The sequence below is a fragment of the Cygnus atratus genome, chromosome Z (assembly GCF_013377495.2).
Source record: "Cygnus atratus isolate AKBS03 ecotype Queensland, Australia chromosome Z, CAtr_DNAZoo_HiC_assembly, whole genome shotgun sequence".
Taxonomy (NCBI): Eukaryota; Metazoa; Chordata; class Aves; order Anseriformes; family Anatidae; genus Cygnus; species Cygnus atratus.
Genome location: NC_066396.1, coordinates 81,182,305 through 81,197,448, shown reverse-complemented (window position 1 = coordinate 81,197,448; position 15,144 = coordinate 81,182,305). Strand labels below are relative to the sequence as shown.

The 15,144-nt window shown below is 40.2% G+C and overlaps 1 protein-coding gene across 1 annotated transcript in view; it reads right to left on the bottom strand.

Annotated features, from left to right (window-relative positions):
- Positions 1–15,144, bottom strand: part of ADGRV1 (adhesion G protein-coupled receptor V1) — a 293,879-nt gene that overhangs the window by 35,702 nt on the left and 243,033 nt on the right. The window contains 1 exon segment of the mRNA XM_050716548.1: positions 7,104–7,225. Within this exon segment, the coding sequence (XP_050572505.1) occupies positions 7,104–7,225 (122 nt within the window).

Sequence of the window (15,144 nt, the reverse complement as noted above, 5' to 3'; positions counted from 1 at the left end):
ATGTTGCTCAACACCAGCCAAACTTCCTAGGTTTTTGACTTTAAGAAAAATAACTTTTCTGTCTTTTTGTTCACGTACTGAACCAGTGAACTGTCCTTGTTACCTTATCTTCTTTCCTTCCAGGTACAGTGTGTCTGGAAGAAAATCCAAGTCTGCAGAAACGGCATGTAGTCTATTTTATTCCACAGATGTCAAAATGCAATGCCTGTTTAGGCTGTGTATTTAGTCTTATTTATTTTTTCCTGGGGTAGTGTATGAATTGTTTAATTGTGTTTGAATTATGCACTCATCTGACAGTATTGCTTGTACTATTTGTATGTGAACAAGCTCTGTTCTTGATATTCTGCTTGAAATTCATCTTATCCTGGCAATACTGCGACAATTTCCCAGTCTTCTATTGGGATTATCTAAACTGTGGAATCACAGTCTCATATTTGCATAATCTTGAGGAAGCCTTTTGCGGCCCACCACATTTACTCAGGTCTATCCAGTACTTGATTTTGTTTGTTTTTGCACTGCTTAGATCATTGGAACTGCTACGGACAGCATCATGTAGTCCATCGCTGACTCATGGTGAGGAAGATGCCACAAGGAACAGGAAGTTAAAATATTTATAGCTGTGGCTCTCTCTGTATCACCAGATAAATAACATACCCTAGGAAAAAAAAAATCCTTTATTTGCAATTGGCGCCAGCATGAGCTTAAGAACTGTATATTTTTGTTCTTTTAAAAAAATAAATAAATAAATAAAATAGTACTAATATTGCATGCTTAAAACTTTAAATCTCTGTTCTTTTTCTCTCAGTATGATGTTTTTACTTTGTTTTGGCCTCTAAAACCTCTGGCATGTCTCTTTCCACAATTATTTTTGGTTGCTCTAGAAACAGGGTTTATTTCTCATGTTCATGTTTGCTACCGTATCTATATAATATAATATATATAATATTCGATATTTTATCTCTTTGCTACTGAATCAGCTCCTACTCACATTCCAGTTTGCGTCTGCTATTCTAATTATTGAAGTTTGGTGAATTGTATCTCCTCCAGTCAAGGTCAGGTTAGGGTGTGCACCTGTTCAGTAGACTTCTGTATGTCCACCTTTCTTGTTAAAAGTACCGTGGTTTTCTTAAACATTTATATCCGAACTTTTGAATATTCTTCTTTTACTGTAGCCCACTACTAATTAGTTGACCTTCAGAATTTTTACTTTTAGAAAAGTCAGCCATTTTGCCCAGTTTAGAAAATCATCAATCAACTGCTACTTCCAAATATTTTCAGGGTTTCTTGGAAACACTTATTTTATATATAACAGTCAGTAATGCAGTCATGTTGAACTAGTGTGTTCAAACACGCAATGGGAAAAGATATTTTATTCATATCTCTGTCAGCCAAAACAACCACATAAGATCTATTTGAATAATGGAATACCTCCCAGTCTTGATTTGCTTTTCTCTTGACTTAAGATCCCTGAAAAATGGGCTTTTGATACTGTTGACATGTAATGTTTCACCATTTCTTAAAAGCAAGGTTTTGGTTCAAAATTACTTTTTATTTTAAAAATTTAGTTAATTTATTACTGGGAGTAGGGTGCGGTAAGGACTAGTACAAGGTACAAGAAGCCACAACAGAGGTAGCTTGGGAGTACCTAACACTTTGCAGTTTGCAGTGTGCATATATTCTAAATTACAAGATAGAGGGTTGGGGTGTTCAGTGAAGTTTGTTGGAAATATAACTGAATAATAATCAAGATCATAATGAGAAAGGGTTCAGATAAGAGGATTCAGCTCAGGGGAGAAGCCTCGGCACAGACCTAAAGCCTAACCCCAGCCTCTGCAAACGAGGGGAAGGGATCCACCCACCTCCCTGAACTTTGGATCAGCCTCGACTGAATGGTAAATATGCCGCTGATGACCTCAGCTACAGAAACAAGAAACACCCCACAAATCTCATGAAAAACAGAGCCATCTTTTATATTAATACAGCATGTGCAAAATGGCTTGTGAAATCCTAACCTTTTGAGAGCCACAGCAGCTTATTCCTTCACTCCTGACCCCAACAGCTTGCGAATAAATCCGCTCAGGCAGTCATATGTAAAAAGGTAAATGTTCCTTTCTCATCTTCCAGCTGAAAGGGTCGGGAGCCCAAGCCTTTCACAGGAGAGGACAGGGTGTGCTTCTGTGACATGGATGCTGCCTGGGTGGGATAATCAGGATCATGCCACAGAAGAACTCCAAGCATCAGATATCCTAAACATGCTCCTTAGCCTTTTCCTTTTACACTTTTCTAAATGTATTTTGGGATTTCTTACTTTAAGAACATTGGATGAAAAAGTTTTAAGATACCTTTTAAACTTTCATTTTGGCCTTGGTGAACAGAAGGGCTTTAGCTGTATTTATTTGCTGGGTGACTGTTTACTCTGTGACGATGTAAATCAGATATTGTACCCCCAAACAGCACTTTGCATGTTTATTCTTGAAGATACAGGGAAAGGACTGTCCCTCCTCTGCATGCACATGAATAGCTTGTACTGTAAACTCCTCTCTGATGGAAACCGTTTCCCACAGGAAGTGCTTGGAAACAATCTGTCCTTAGGAGATGATTTTTCTATCAAGTGCATTTCCGAGGAAATGTTTGTCATGCGGCTAAACAACTAAATTGGATAATATACAGTGCCTTTGCAGTCTCCTGAGCTGGATCCATCTGGATATCAAACACATTTAATGAGTCGTGCTCTGCTCTGCTCAGGGTCTGTAACTCCTGAGCAGCAGGGAAGCAGGGCTCTGCTCCTTGTAAACTATTTCATGTTCTCTTTCCTGTTGGGAAAAGCTTTTAATGAATGCTGAACTGCTTTCAGACTGAAGCGGGGCACACCGCATAGCAGAAATGCCCACTAATAGACAGTAAAGCAGCCTTTGGAGGCAGAAAACCTCGTCCCAGATTTAACAACCACTGCCTGAGAGCTGATGAAGGTGCAGCGCATGTGAATGACGTGCGAACAGCACATGTGGAGAGACAGCAAGTTCCACAGGAAATCACTTTCATAACGTGCCATCCACACCTAAGCCCCTTTTCACATCCCTATCTCAAGGTCTCATCTGACCTCCCAAACCGGCTGAGGTCAGGGACTTGGATGACACTGTCACACCAACACAAATGTGTCTGTCTGCAGGCCAGGAGGAGCCTCCACCACTGCATTCTTGCCCCCCAAGACTGCCCTGACGGCTCCTCTCAGGGGAGCACGACCTGAAAAAGCTGTATTTACTACAAGAAGTGTGTGTAATGCATACTTCTCTCCTACAGAAACAGCCCGTGTGGTGATCCTTTATTTTATTAACACAAATCAGTATATCTGCTTATCTGAATAACAGCATAGCTCGCAGACGTTGGGAGTTATTTACAGACTGTTCGCCCTGATGCTTCACCATTCTTTTAACTCGTGCTGAATGTCTGGTCACCTGAATCACAAGTTGGCTCTTCTGTTTCCTGGTTAGATAACTGCAAGTTTTAAAACAGGAGAACAATATGTATGTGGTGAGGTTGTTTATACAGTGGTGGTGTTTCAGGAAATGTTTTTTAAACACATATTATTGTAAAGATTTACAAAGCACCAAAAACATTTGCTATTAAAACAAACAAATAAAGAAATGGTAGCACTGAAAAATCTACTCAACTTCTTTTATTCTTCTTAGGGCACCCAATACTAAATAATTACATTTTCCTTTTAAATATTTGATAAATTCACACATTAAAAAGTAATTTCTAATATCTAGTAATGAAAGGTAGAGGATACTGTCCTATTACATTTCCTGCCTAATATCTCCAGCAGAGCATAAGAAAATGTCTTTAAAATGTAAAGTGTAAAGTCCTCCAAGGAAAAGTTTTTTATTGACTACTATCTGAATTAGAGCTGCAAATGCACAGGTTTTAATGTAAAATGTTAGCCAGGAAGAGATAAGACATTTGAAATTTTAGCATGTCCTTTCAATAGAGGAAACGCTTTTATATTTGAGGCTTTGCTGATCCTCTGGCGCTAGGAAAAGAATGTAACGTGTTGCTCCTTCTGATGTAAAGGACAAATATTGATGTAATTTGAATAGTAATGTACTTGTGGAGATGGTGCAGCATACCCTGCAGGCCAGCTGCCATCTACAGCCACTCTCCAGACACCACCATCTTTTGTCAGGGCAATCAGAGACAGAAGAGACTACAGGAGTGCAAGTTTCTTAAACAACATTACCGAGGGATTAATTGGCATATAGTAAAACACGGCCACTACATGTTTAATTCCTGCCAAAGCACGGCAGCCTACCAGGAGTCCAGGAGATGGTGGGGATTTAAAGGAGCCTTGCAGGCAGAAGGGCAGCAGGGTAGCCTGGCACGGCCACGGCTTCGAGTCTAAGGCTGTGCCCCGTGCATGGCGCCACGCAGCAATGCTAACAACATAAGGCAAGTTGGTGAGACAGAGGGTGTCTTAATTCTTCATTTCCTAGATCCTCAAACAAAGCTGCTGAACGTGTGTTTCCCAGCTTCGCCCTATCTGAGGATGGAGATGCAATGGGGGATAAAGCCATGGAAGATGAGAAATGCCCCCGCCGCCAGGGGTCCTTTTGAAAATGTTAAAGTGCATGAATGGAAACAAAACTACATAAAAAGCATTAAATAAAACCAACTGAAAAACTTCACACAGATTGAGAAAAGCAAGTATACCATCTCAGTTTTATCTGGATTTAAACAAAATCCTAACTTCAGACTCATGCACAGGTGCATCTCTATTATCAGTCATGACCTAGATGTTATTCTATGCATGCTTTTTTATCTGTGTTTTCTATGTTACCTGCTATCGTACTGAACTACCAGGTGCAATAAATCCCCTGCAGACCTTGCGGGAATCAAGTTTTACACAACTGGTTTTCAACATCCCATTTCACTGCTTGCTCTCATCACAGGAGTTAGTGCCTTGCAACAATAATTAAACTAACAATAATTCCTGGGCTTTGTGCCCTTACTTGAATAAAACATTTCAGGTTATATAAAGCAGAGCAATATAACATATCTTCTGGCAGTTACACAGAAGTGTCAACATTCTGGCCATGAATGATAATTTTGAGTGTTCATATCCATCTTCTCTAAATATGCACTGGCAATAAAATATTTTTTTATTAAAGCAAATATCCATGCATATTACAGTGCTCTGTAATACTGTTTTACCTCTGGCATAAAATCTGTTATAACGAGCAACACTCTTCACGCATTTGTATCCAATATATCTATGTAACACAAGCCTGGATTGGATTCTACCAATAATTCTTTGCAAAATGGTGGAAAAAAAAACATAAAAGGATATATAAAAGTACGTTTTGTTTCTACGTGCACACACACAGAGATGTCACCATGTACTTATCCTGCATCTCAGTGACATGTTTCACTGTAAAGTCACAGCAGTTAGGGTTGTACTGCTGAAACTCCTGCGGGGGCTCGCCTGTGCTCTGAGATTTTGCAGGGGGAGAGGGAGAGGGAGAGGGAGAGGGAGAGGGAGAGGGAGGGGAGGGGAGGGGAGGGGAGGGGAGGGGAGAGGAGAGGAGAGGAGAGGAGAGGAGAGGAGAGGAGAGGAGAGGAGAGGAGAGGAGAGGAGAGGAGAGGAGAGGAGAGGAGAGGAGAGGAGAGGAGAGGAGAGGAGAGGAGAGGAGAGGAGAGGAGAGGAGAGGAGAGGAGAGGAGAGGAGAGGAGAGGAGAGGAGGGGAGAGGAGGGGAGAGGAGGGGAGAGGAGGGAGGGGAGAGGAGGGGAGAGGAGGGGAGAGGAGGGGAGAGGAGGGGAGAGGAGGGGAGAGGAGGGGAGAGAGGCAGGGGACATGCGTGGGTGCTGCAGCCAGCCCTGCAGAGCTGTGGCCATCTCACTGCACAGAAAGCTCAGATGCCTTCCTAAAAAGTGACGTTATTGGCTTGCAGACGATGACTACTCACTTAACTTCACAGAAAAGAAGGATAATGAATTTGAGCCCATATATGCCAACATATACAGTATAATTAAATGACAAGTTGTACTGAATAACTAAATGTACAGGGAGAGTAAGCTACGGTTCTTTTTTTTCAATTTAAAAAATGCTTATGACTCAAGAATATTTTTAAAGTCTAGATTTCTGCTTACAAGAATGTCTACTTTTTGAATTAACATCTAATATAAATCTGTTTTGTGGTAAAGATTAATTTTTATTACTTTCTAGTTGATGAGGTTAAATATAGTTAAATAACATACGTATGAATATAGGTATGAATACAGGTATGAATGTAAGTAGATAAAACATGATATCACACATATTTCTATTATATGCACCTCAGAACAATCTGAACACCATAGATTTCAATATACATATTTTGGATTCCTCATCATCTCACTGTTTTCAGACATTAGAGGCACTTTCCCATCCATGATATACTGGCTTCTATTCTGTAAACAATTCCATAATGCACACTAAGGTATTGAATTCTGCATAGCACAGTAGTGGTCCAGTGGAAGTACTCACGTGTGAAATTCTGTAAGGGGCAATTTGTATTTTTTCATAACTAATAATCAACATCTAGTCTATATTAGACTTTTTCAGTGAAAAGATCTTTGCTTCTTTACCAATGCTAAATGAGAAAAGTCAACCCTAAATGCTCACTCCTAATAATGAAAAAAATAAAAATCTTAAGGCTACTTTAAAGTATTGTGGGATTTATTTTTTTTTTAATTAAAGGACACAGAAAATTGAAATACACTGTTTCTTTGCAAAGGCTGCAAATAATTCAGTTTTACTGGTATAATTATCTCAGTAAAATTACATAAGTAAGCAAGCAATTTTCTTTCCCAGTGTATTAACTATGAAATTACATCCATGCAATTATTGCTATTGTTTCAAAACAATGCACCTCTTGCATTAATATGCATTCTATATGTTAATTTCAGAAAGAGATAAATAACACAATTAACATCTCCAGTGTGTCACATGCAAACTGCTATTTGTTTCTGGATTTTGTTCAGCTGGCCAAGCTTAAATGCCATGGGCATTAAGAAGAGGTGGAGGTGATCCTCCAAGAGGACCAAAGGACCAAGCATCAGCTCTTACCTGCAGGCTGTTGAAGATGATGAAGAAGACCAACATCCAGAGGTGCCGGTACGCCATGTGCAGCCCGCCCCACAGCCAGGTGATGGAGATCAGGGCGAAGAGATACAGGACCAAGGGGATCTCTGGAAATCAGAAGCAGAGGCTTTCAGCTGGTGTGTGCAGTGCAGAACACTCCCTAAGCATCCCGCAGGCAGGGTCAAAGCCGTCAGCAAACTGGGCACGGGCGCCTGGCAGGTGGGACCGAGAGCTTGGGGGAAGCATGGCAGAGCCCTGGACAAACTCTGGGAACGTGGAGAAGAAATGGATTTTTGGGAATTGAGGGGAAAGGGAAAAGAGTGCTAGCGTTATCCACACAGCAGGCTGCGATGGCTCTGGCGCTTCGCAGTATAAGACTAGGTTATTCTCTGATTTGTTGTAACTTTTACTGCAAGCAGAGCCTGAGTACATATCTGATGGCATAAAACATCAAGTGAATACCTCTGCTTAGTCGAGGAGTCCCTCAAAAACAGAATTTGTATGGGTTAACTGCATTCACGTTGATAAATGTAGATGCAGTCTCGCCTGAAGCACTCTACCCGGCTGATAGGTGCAGCTGCACTTCACATCCCTTGCTGTATTCACAGCACAAGAGACTTCAGGAGTGCTGGCAGGAAGATGCCTGCACAGAGCATAGTTCACACAGAGGAAAGCTGTAGGTTTTTTTAGCTCCCACCCCCACCCAGCTCTATTCTCAACACCCGGGTCCACCTCCTCGGCCCCTGGTGTTGACAGTGACAAAGTCCGTGTTTGCCCCAGCCTGCACACCTCGAGGCACAGAGGCGCTCTGTGAGGCATCGCCCCTCTCCACACCAGCCGTGCTACACCAGCCAAGCACTTTTGGGAGGCGTTATTCTAGAAACAGCACTATGGGAGTGCTTTGGGTGTTTTCTTTAATACTATCCAAACAGCAAGCGCCATGTGAACGCAGGCAACAGCCAAAGTCAACATGACCTTACAGCAAGGCAGGGAAGAGTTGCTTGCTATTACTTTGGCAAAAATGGATGTACGTATTTTGGGAATGAGGGAGCAGCTCAAAAGGAAGCTCTGAGTAACTCACTCACTCGAGTGAGTTACTCAGGTTACCCCAACTAAAGAGTAATGCTGCTTTGGAAGATTTGAGCTGCAAACCTAGGATGTTCTGCAAGAGCTGTCTCTTAGTGTGGCATACCAGTCAGGAAGACAAGTATCTCACCAGTGAATTATAATGAGATTCTGAGTTACAAACTAAGATTACCATTATGTTAGGGTAGTGGTAACCCAGGGACTCCAGAGGCAGTAAAACTAAAGTATTAAAGTTAATTCCTCGGAACAGTTGACATGACCTTCTGTTTCCTGTGAAAATAAACAAATACATCCACTTGACTGGGAAACAGCAAAGCCCATTACAGCATTAAGAAAGTCAGATCCTCTAAACAAAGGAGATTGACAACTCAGCCTCTAGTCATGGTTATGATACCATTTTGCCATTTTTGTCTGAGGACACAACATAAATCCTCTCCAGTTTGTCCATTTGGACACAGCACAGTTTCTGTGAATGAAGGGTTTCTAATTTGCTCTCAGCAGATGGGAGGAAGCAGTGCCCCAGTTCCCCGGCCAGTTGAGGATTTTCAGCAGGAATTCAGGAAACATCATGGGTGGGTACCTGTGCCTTAGATTCATTGCCTTATGTCACAAGATATCTAAAGGATCTGTACATCATCCACACACCTGACACCGGACTTGTGGAAGACCCATCCCTTAAGACAAGACAGCTGGATAACCTCAGTTTTCTGAAATGACAATTGATGCCCATTAAGCACCTGAATCACCTCTCCCTTGGTGAGCTGAGGTCTGGCCAAAATTTGTTAGATTGCTTGAGACTTCCCAAGGATCCATGATTCATACCATAACACAAATAATATCTGTATTTTTCAATGCAGCAGCAGGGGAAGAAGATTTAGGCTATGTAGCTCTGCTATTTGTTTGGGAGGACTCAGTTTTGTTAGAGGAATAGAATGGAAATACAAAATAATTCCTACATTGCTCCCTATGGACAGTAGTGTCCCTAGTGCACAAATCACCCATCTCAAAGTCCCTTTGGGATAATGGAAAAGTTCCTCATGGTCTCAGCAAATGCTGAAGCAAGCTTTTCTTTAGCAGTTATTAATATATGTAGCCAACATCACAATGCTTTTACAATAATAAAAAAGGCAAAGTCCTCTAAAGCACCAGGTAGTATAGTAAGAAATAGAGCATTAGTGTTCGATTTTATCCTACACTGCATACACAATGAACCTAAATACTTATTAGATATGTAATTAATAATGTTCATAAAAACTGGTGAGGAATTGAAGATCTCAAAATATTTCTGGTTACAGAAATAATCAAACTTAGCAAGGGCTGAAAAAAGCCTTTCTCCTGAAAAAAAAAAAAAAAAAAAGAAAAAAAAGAAAAAAAAGAAAAAAAAGGAAAAAAAAAGGGAAAAAAACATAGATAAAATGCTGTTTGTTTTTGCAAATTTATTTTTCTAAAGGTAAATTCAATAATTACCTATAGAGGAACTCATTAATTTACTTGTGCATGGATATAAATGGAAGGATATAATCATTTTATTAAACCTCAAAATCATTTAACAAAATTTAGCTCTTTAGCATACAACTGATGCAATGGGCTGGCAATTAATGATCACAAATGTATGCATATTCTAAATGCTGTACACAAATCAAAGCTAACATTGTAGAGAATCGTCTCAGAAAGTTCAAACAACTATTTGGCTTTAGTGCTAATTTTCAATGTAGTTTAACTCAGGTTTGGGGTGGGGAGAGAAGAAAGCAAGTTATGGGAGTGCGATCTGCATGCCAGAATTACCAGCTCGATTTCTGCTTTTACTACAAAAATGTCACAAAAAAAGTTAGCACGATATTAATCATAACCCAACACGTCTAGATCATTGAAACCATAGGCTGGTGAAACAGTAGTGTACATAAAGCTAAGGGAGATGGTTTGATATACTACTATCTAGATCATATACTTTTGATATACATTGATCTGAATTTTTTATCTTCAAGTGTGTGTGAGGAGGAGCTTTGATAACTCCAGTGCCATCTCACCAGAATAGAATGACAACAGGTAAAACCAGAATGAAGCTCACTGAACCTAGCAAAATCTCTACTAAGTGTATCTTCAAGAATAGTTATAAAGGTTTATGTATGAATGTTTCTCAGTACAAACATATCAATTACAGGTTTTATATATGTTACAGTAACTGAAATGGTCTGAACATACCTGCTTTTTGCTACATGCTGGAATGTTGGTCCATTAAAGGTTCTGCTTTTACTTTTGTCAACAGCAATTGCTTCATTGTCGATATTGCAAAGGGTTAATTCAGAGCCAAAACTTTGGCAGCACTCAAAGTCTCAGCTGTTTGAATTCCCTTCACCTACATTTTGATCAGGCAATTTGTTGTATATTGATCAAACAGAAACTCAATAACTAGAACATACCAGAAAACGTATCAGAAAATCAGCAGCAATTTATAAGTTTATAAGAACAGCCCTGCATAAAAGAAAAGGATGCCAATAAAAAGGCTTGAAATGAACCAAACCTGACAGTCTAGTTATTTGTGGTTTCCTTCATATGGAAAGAAAACCGACAACCCCTCCTGAGTAAACAAGTGTTATTTCTGGACTGATGTACCTTCACTTACAAGAACCGTGCCCTTAACCCAAGTGCAAACAGTCCCCTTTACAGTACATAAATAAACTTTAGGAGATAAAAGACTGCAGTGGAACAGTCAACTCAGCACCAGCCTGATGTAGGTGTAGGTTGTTGGTTTTTTTTTTTTTTTGTACATGATTAGCACAGATTTTTTAGTACTTGGACTGATGAAAGGTTTTATTTAAGCAACAGTCAGTCCACCCACTCCTTAAGTATATATATATATATTATAGATATATATAATATATGTACATATCACCATCCTGACTGTTCATGTCTCCTGAAACATCTTCCCTTTTCCTTAACTAGAGGCTTAAGAAACATAGGCAGAGTTGATGACTCAACACAGACAAATGTAGCTCACAGAGCTCTAGCTGCAGTTGTATAGTGTCTGCAGACTTTGTATAGCCCAGGCTGATATCTGAGCAGGTAAAATTACATGTATTTTATTCACCAAAAAAATTCTATTTGAACACTGTTTCTCGATTCTTCCCAGTTGCTGAGAAATGGTTATATTTTTTATTAACTTACCTATATAATTGATTTTTCTGCAATGCTTGCTGTTCTGAGGGCTGTGCTACATTGTAATTAATTTTTATGAGTAGTAAAACTGCAGTTTTTTAAAGCAGGGTAATCCTTAGAGTAAGCAGTCAAGATTTTGTCCAATGTTTTACATAAAAATGTAAAGAATTTGAAAGATAGGCTGTAGTATTTTCGTGACATGTTTGGATTGGATTAAAAATTTCATGAAAGACGAACGATTCCTGCACGAGGCAGGGTTTCTATTTAGTCATCTTCAGGGCACCTCAGTTTCACAAACTCATCTTGTCTCCTCTTGAGCTGTGAGCTTCGGTAACTGAGAGTATCCAGTGGCAAGGGGACTCCACAGGAATCAGCTGGCATCAGATTCAGGTAACAAAATGCCAGATTGCTCAGCTGAAACACTTGTCAGCCTTGTTTGTTGCTCGGTTGCGACAGAGCAGAACAGGAAGCAGAAGCACACACACACACCAAAAAAAAAAAAATTCTAAACAGTTATGCTTTCACTTACAGTGGTTTAAAATCTCTGACAGAATAAATACACACAACTTTATATTTCTAAAATAAATGGGTGCAGGATACACCCATTGTGTAAAGCATGAGAAAGAGAGACCTCCAGCACTATGAGCCATGCTGCCTCACAGCAGCCTGAGGCTTGGAGGACAAGGAGGAAGGCAGAACAAAAAAGTGGAAGCAGCTGAGAAGAGGAGCAAGAAAACAAAGAGGAGCCTTCCCGTCTTTCCCATCACTGTCCACCGTCACACCTTTGATGGTTCAGATCACTGCCAGCTGATGATGAAGGTGGATTTGGGTACATCATTTTAATTTCAGATAGCGGTGCAACACGGCTGTCCCTGCATAGTGCCCATTGATTACGGTAGCATGTTCCCTGCCAAAACCTCTGTATTAGAGAGGGAAGCAGCAGTGACGTCCTCTTGCACAATTCAGCCAGCTGACTGCTGTGGATAGTAAATGGTTCCTTAAAAATGCCATCTTGCTGTATATCCTGCACTTTACAGTTAGGAAAACTAATGGATGTGTACGTGTGCAGACAGAAAACTTAATATCAAATTAATCACTGACTCGTTTGAACAAAGGCATCAGGAGAGGAACAAGTAACAAGCCCTGTGAAACTAAGATCAGCTCATTGCTAGAGAGAAAGCCTGTAGCACCATTTGGAAAAGTAACTGAAATGAACTAGGAAAACAACGAATTGCTTTTATAGATTGCCAAAACTGGAACTGTCTTCAGGACACCATGATCAGTCAAAAATCAAAGTTTTACATTTGGTATCCATAAAGCAGAATGAACTTCTCATTTTGGCCTAGATTATGTATTTCAGAAGATAATATCTTATCATCTCCCTAGAATTGACATATATAGTTCAAATGAAAACAACCTTCAGATTCTGACATTGCCAGTTTTCTGTTTCTTCATTCTGTAGAGCTGAAAGCCACTCCTTAAGGTTGGGTATTCAGTCTGTTTCATTACAAAGCTTTGGGCTGCCAGATAGAGTGTTTGAAGGATACTTCAGGATAATGAAGCATATCTTCCTTCTTTCATTAACTGATGTTATAGACAATTTGTCCAGGTGTGTAAGTCTGAGCAGTGAAAAATGTTAAATGAAGTACAAATTAATAAACCTGGAAAGGTTAGAAAATATTAAAACTCTGAAGTGTAATGCTGAGTATGTGCTTGCAGCAACCATCTAAATGAATTAACTACGAAAAATAAAGAATGCACTGCACATCACTAACGTATCCAAGTGTTTGTATTCCTACCACTGTGCTGGCCCACATTGTCTTCTTCTACTGCCTGAAGTCTTTAAATTTTTTTTTCTAAAAATAGAAGTCAGTAAAAGAACCAATTAAATAATACAGCTTTAATGATCTTCTGAGTTTACCTATAAATATTTACTATATTTCTTCCCCTAAGGTGTTAAACTGATAATGCAACTTTAATTGTTTTTAATTGTTCTTGGCTAGACATGAAGACCTCCTGCAAAACCTGGATCGTCATTTCTGACATTTTTTCCTAAATGATTGGGGAGAATACATTACTATTCAGAATTTCATTGTTCTGTGGGAGACCTAATTTCAGTAAAATATTTACAGACTACTGCTTAACAAGTCAGGAGTTAAACTTAGCAACAGAACTACAAAAAAAAGCCACAAAAACTTTTTTTTTTTTTTGAAAATAAGTTTGAATACCAGTGTTCCAAATTCTGCTGGCTCCTTTTTTGATTGCTTTTGACAACTGCCATAGAAAAGGAATTTGGTAAGAGGATTTTGTGGCCAAAATAAAGAATTTAACAGGTTTCCTCACAGAGTTCAAAGGAGAAAATACCACCACCAACATGCAATCAGTAACTCATGACAAAACCTCTGATTCCAGGTTACGAATGTCAAAGATGTGCTGACTTTAACATTGTCTGATACTGCAGACTAGAAAGCTGGCATATACACAGTACACAGTACACAGTATTCAATTGGACAAAATTGGTCATGGATTATTTGTAAAAATAGGAAGCAGCAAAACTGTTAAAATATTATTTTTCGATCATTTACATTTTTTGATCTGTTGTCCTTGTGGCAAGGAACAGCTTGAAATTAAAGAATATCTCCTAAAATAGAAGCACTTATCACATTAAGAATAAAGGCTACATGACTAATATAAAAACAGAAAATTGGCCTCTCTAACCTTCCTATTAAATCTCGGGGTTTTGACAAACTTTCTTATGAGTCTTAAAACAATTCCTGATATAGGAAATGAAAGATCAGGCCTCTTATGACAGATTACGGTACTACTGCTATGCAGTGAATATGGTAAATCACAGAAAGACGGAAAAAAAAAAAAAAAGGAAAAAAAATGGCAAGGCAAGGCAAGGCATGGCAAGGGAAAGGCATGGCAAGGGAAAGGCAGGGAAGAAAAAGGGAAAGGGAAAGGGAAAGGGAAAGGGAAAGGGAAAGGGAAAGGGAAAGGGAAAGGGAAAGGGAAAGGGAAAGGGAAAGGGAAAGGGAAAGGGAAAGGGAAAGGGAAAGGGAAAGGGAAAGGGAAAGGGAAAGGGAAAGGGAAAGGGAAAGGGAAAGGGAGGGGAGGGGAGGGGAGGGGAGGGGAGGGGAGGGGAGGGAAGGGAAGGGAAGGGAAGGGAAGGGAAGGGAAGGGAAGGGAAGGGAAGGGAAGGGAAGGGAAGGGAAGGGAAGGGAAGGGAAGGGAAGGGAAGGGAAGGGAAGGGAAGGGAAGGGAAGGGGGAGGGGGAGGGGGAGGGGGAGGGGGAGGGGGAGGGGGAGGGGGAGGGGAAGGGGCGGGGCGGGGCGGGGCGGAGAGGAGAAGAGGAGAGGAGAGGAGAGGAGAGGAGAGGAGAGGAGAGAGAAGAGAAGAGAAGAGAAGAGAAGAGAAGAGAAGAGAAGAGAAGAGAAGAGAAGAGAAGAGAAGAGAAGAGAAGAGAAGAGAAGAGAAGAGAAGAGAAGAGAGAAGGAAGAATGGAAGGAAGAATGGAAGGAAGAACGGAAGAATGAAAGAACAAGAGAAAGAGAGAAAGAGAAAAAGAGAAAGAGAGAGAAAGAGAGAAAGAGAAAGAAAGAGCGAAAGAGTGAAAGAGCGAGTGAAAGAGCAAAAGAGCGAAAGAGCGAAAGAAGGAAGGAAGGAAGGAAGGAGGGAAGGAGGGAAGGAGGGAAGGAGGGAAGGAAGGAAGGAGGGAAGGAAGGAAGGGAAGGAAGGAAGGAAGGAAGGAAGGAAGGAAGGAAGGAAGGAAAGAAAAACATTT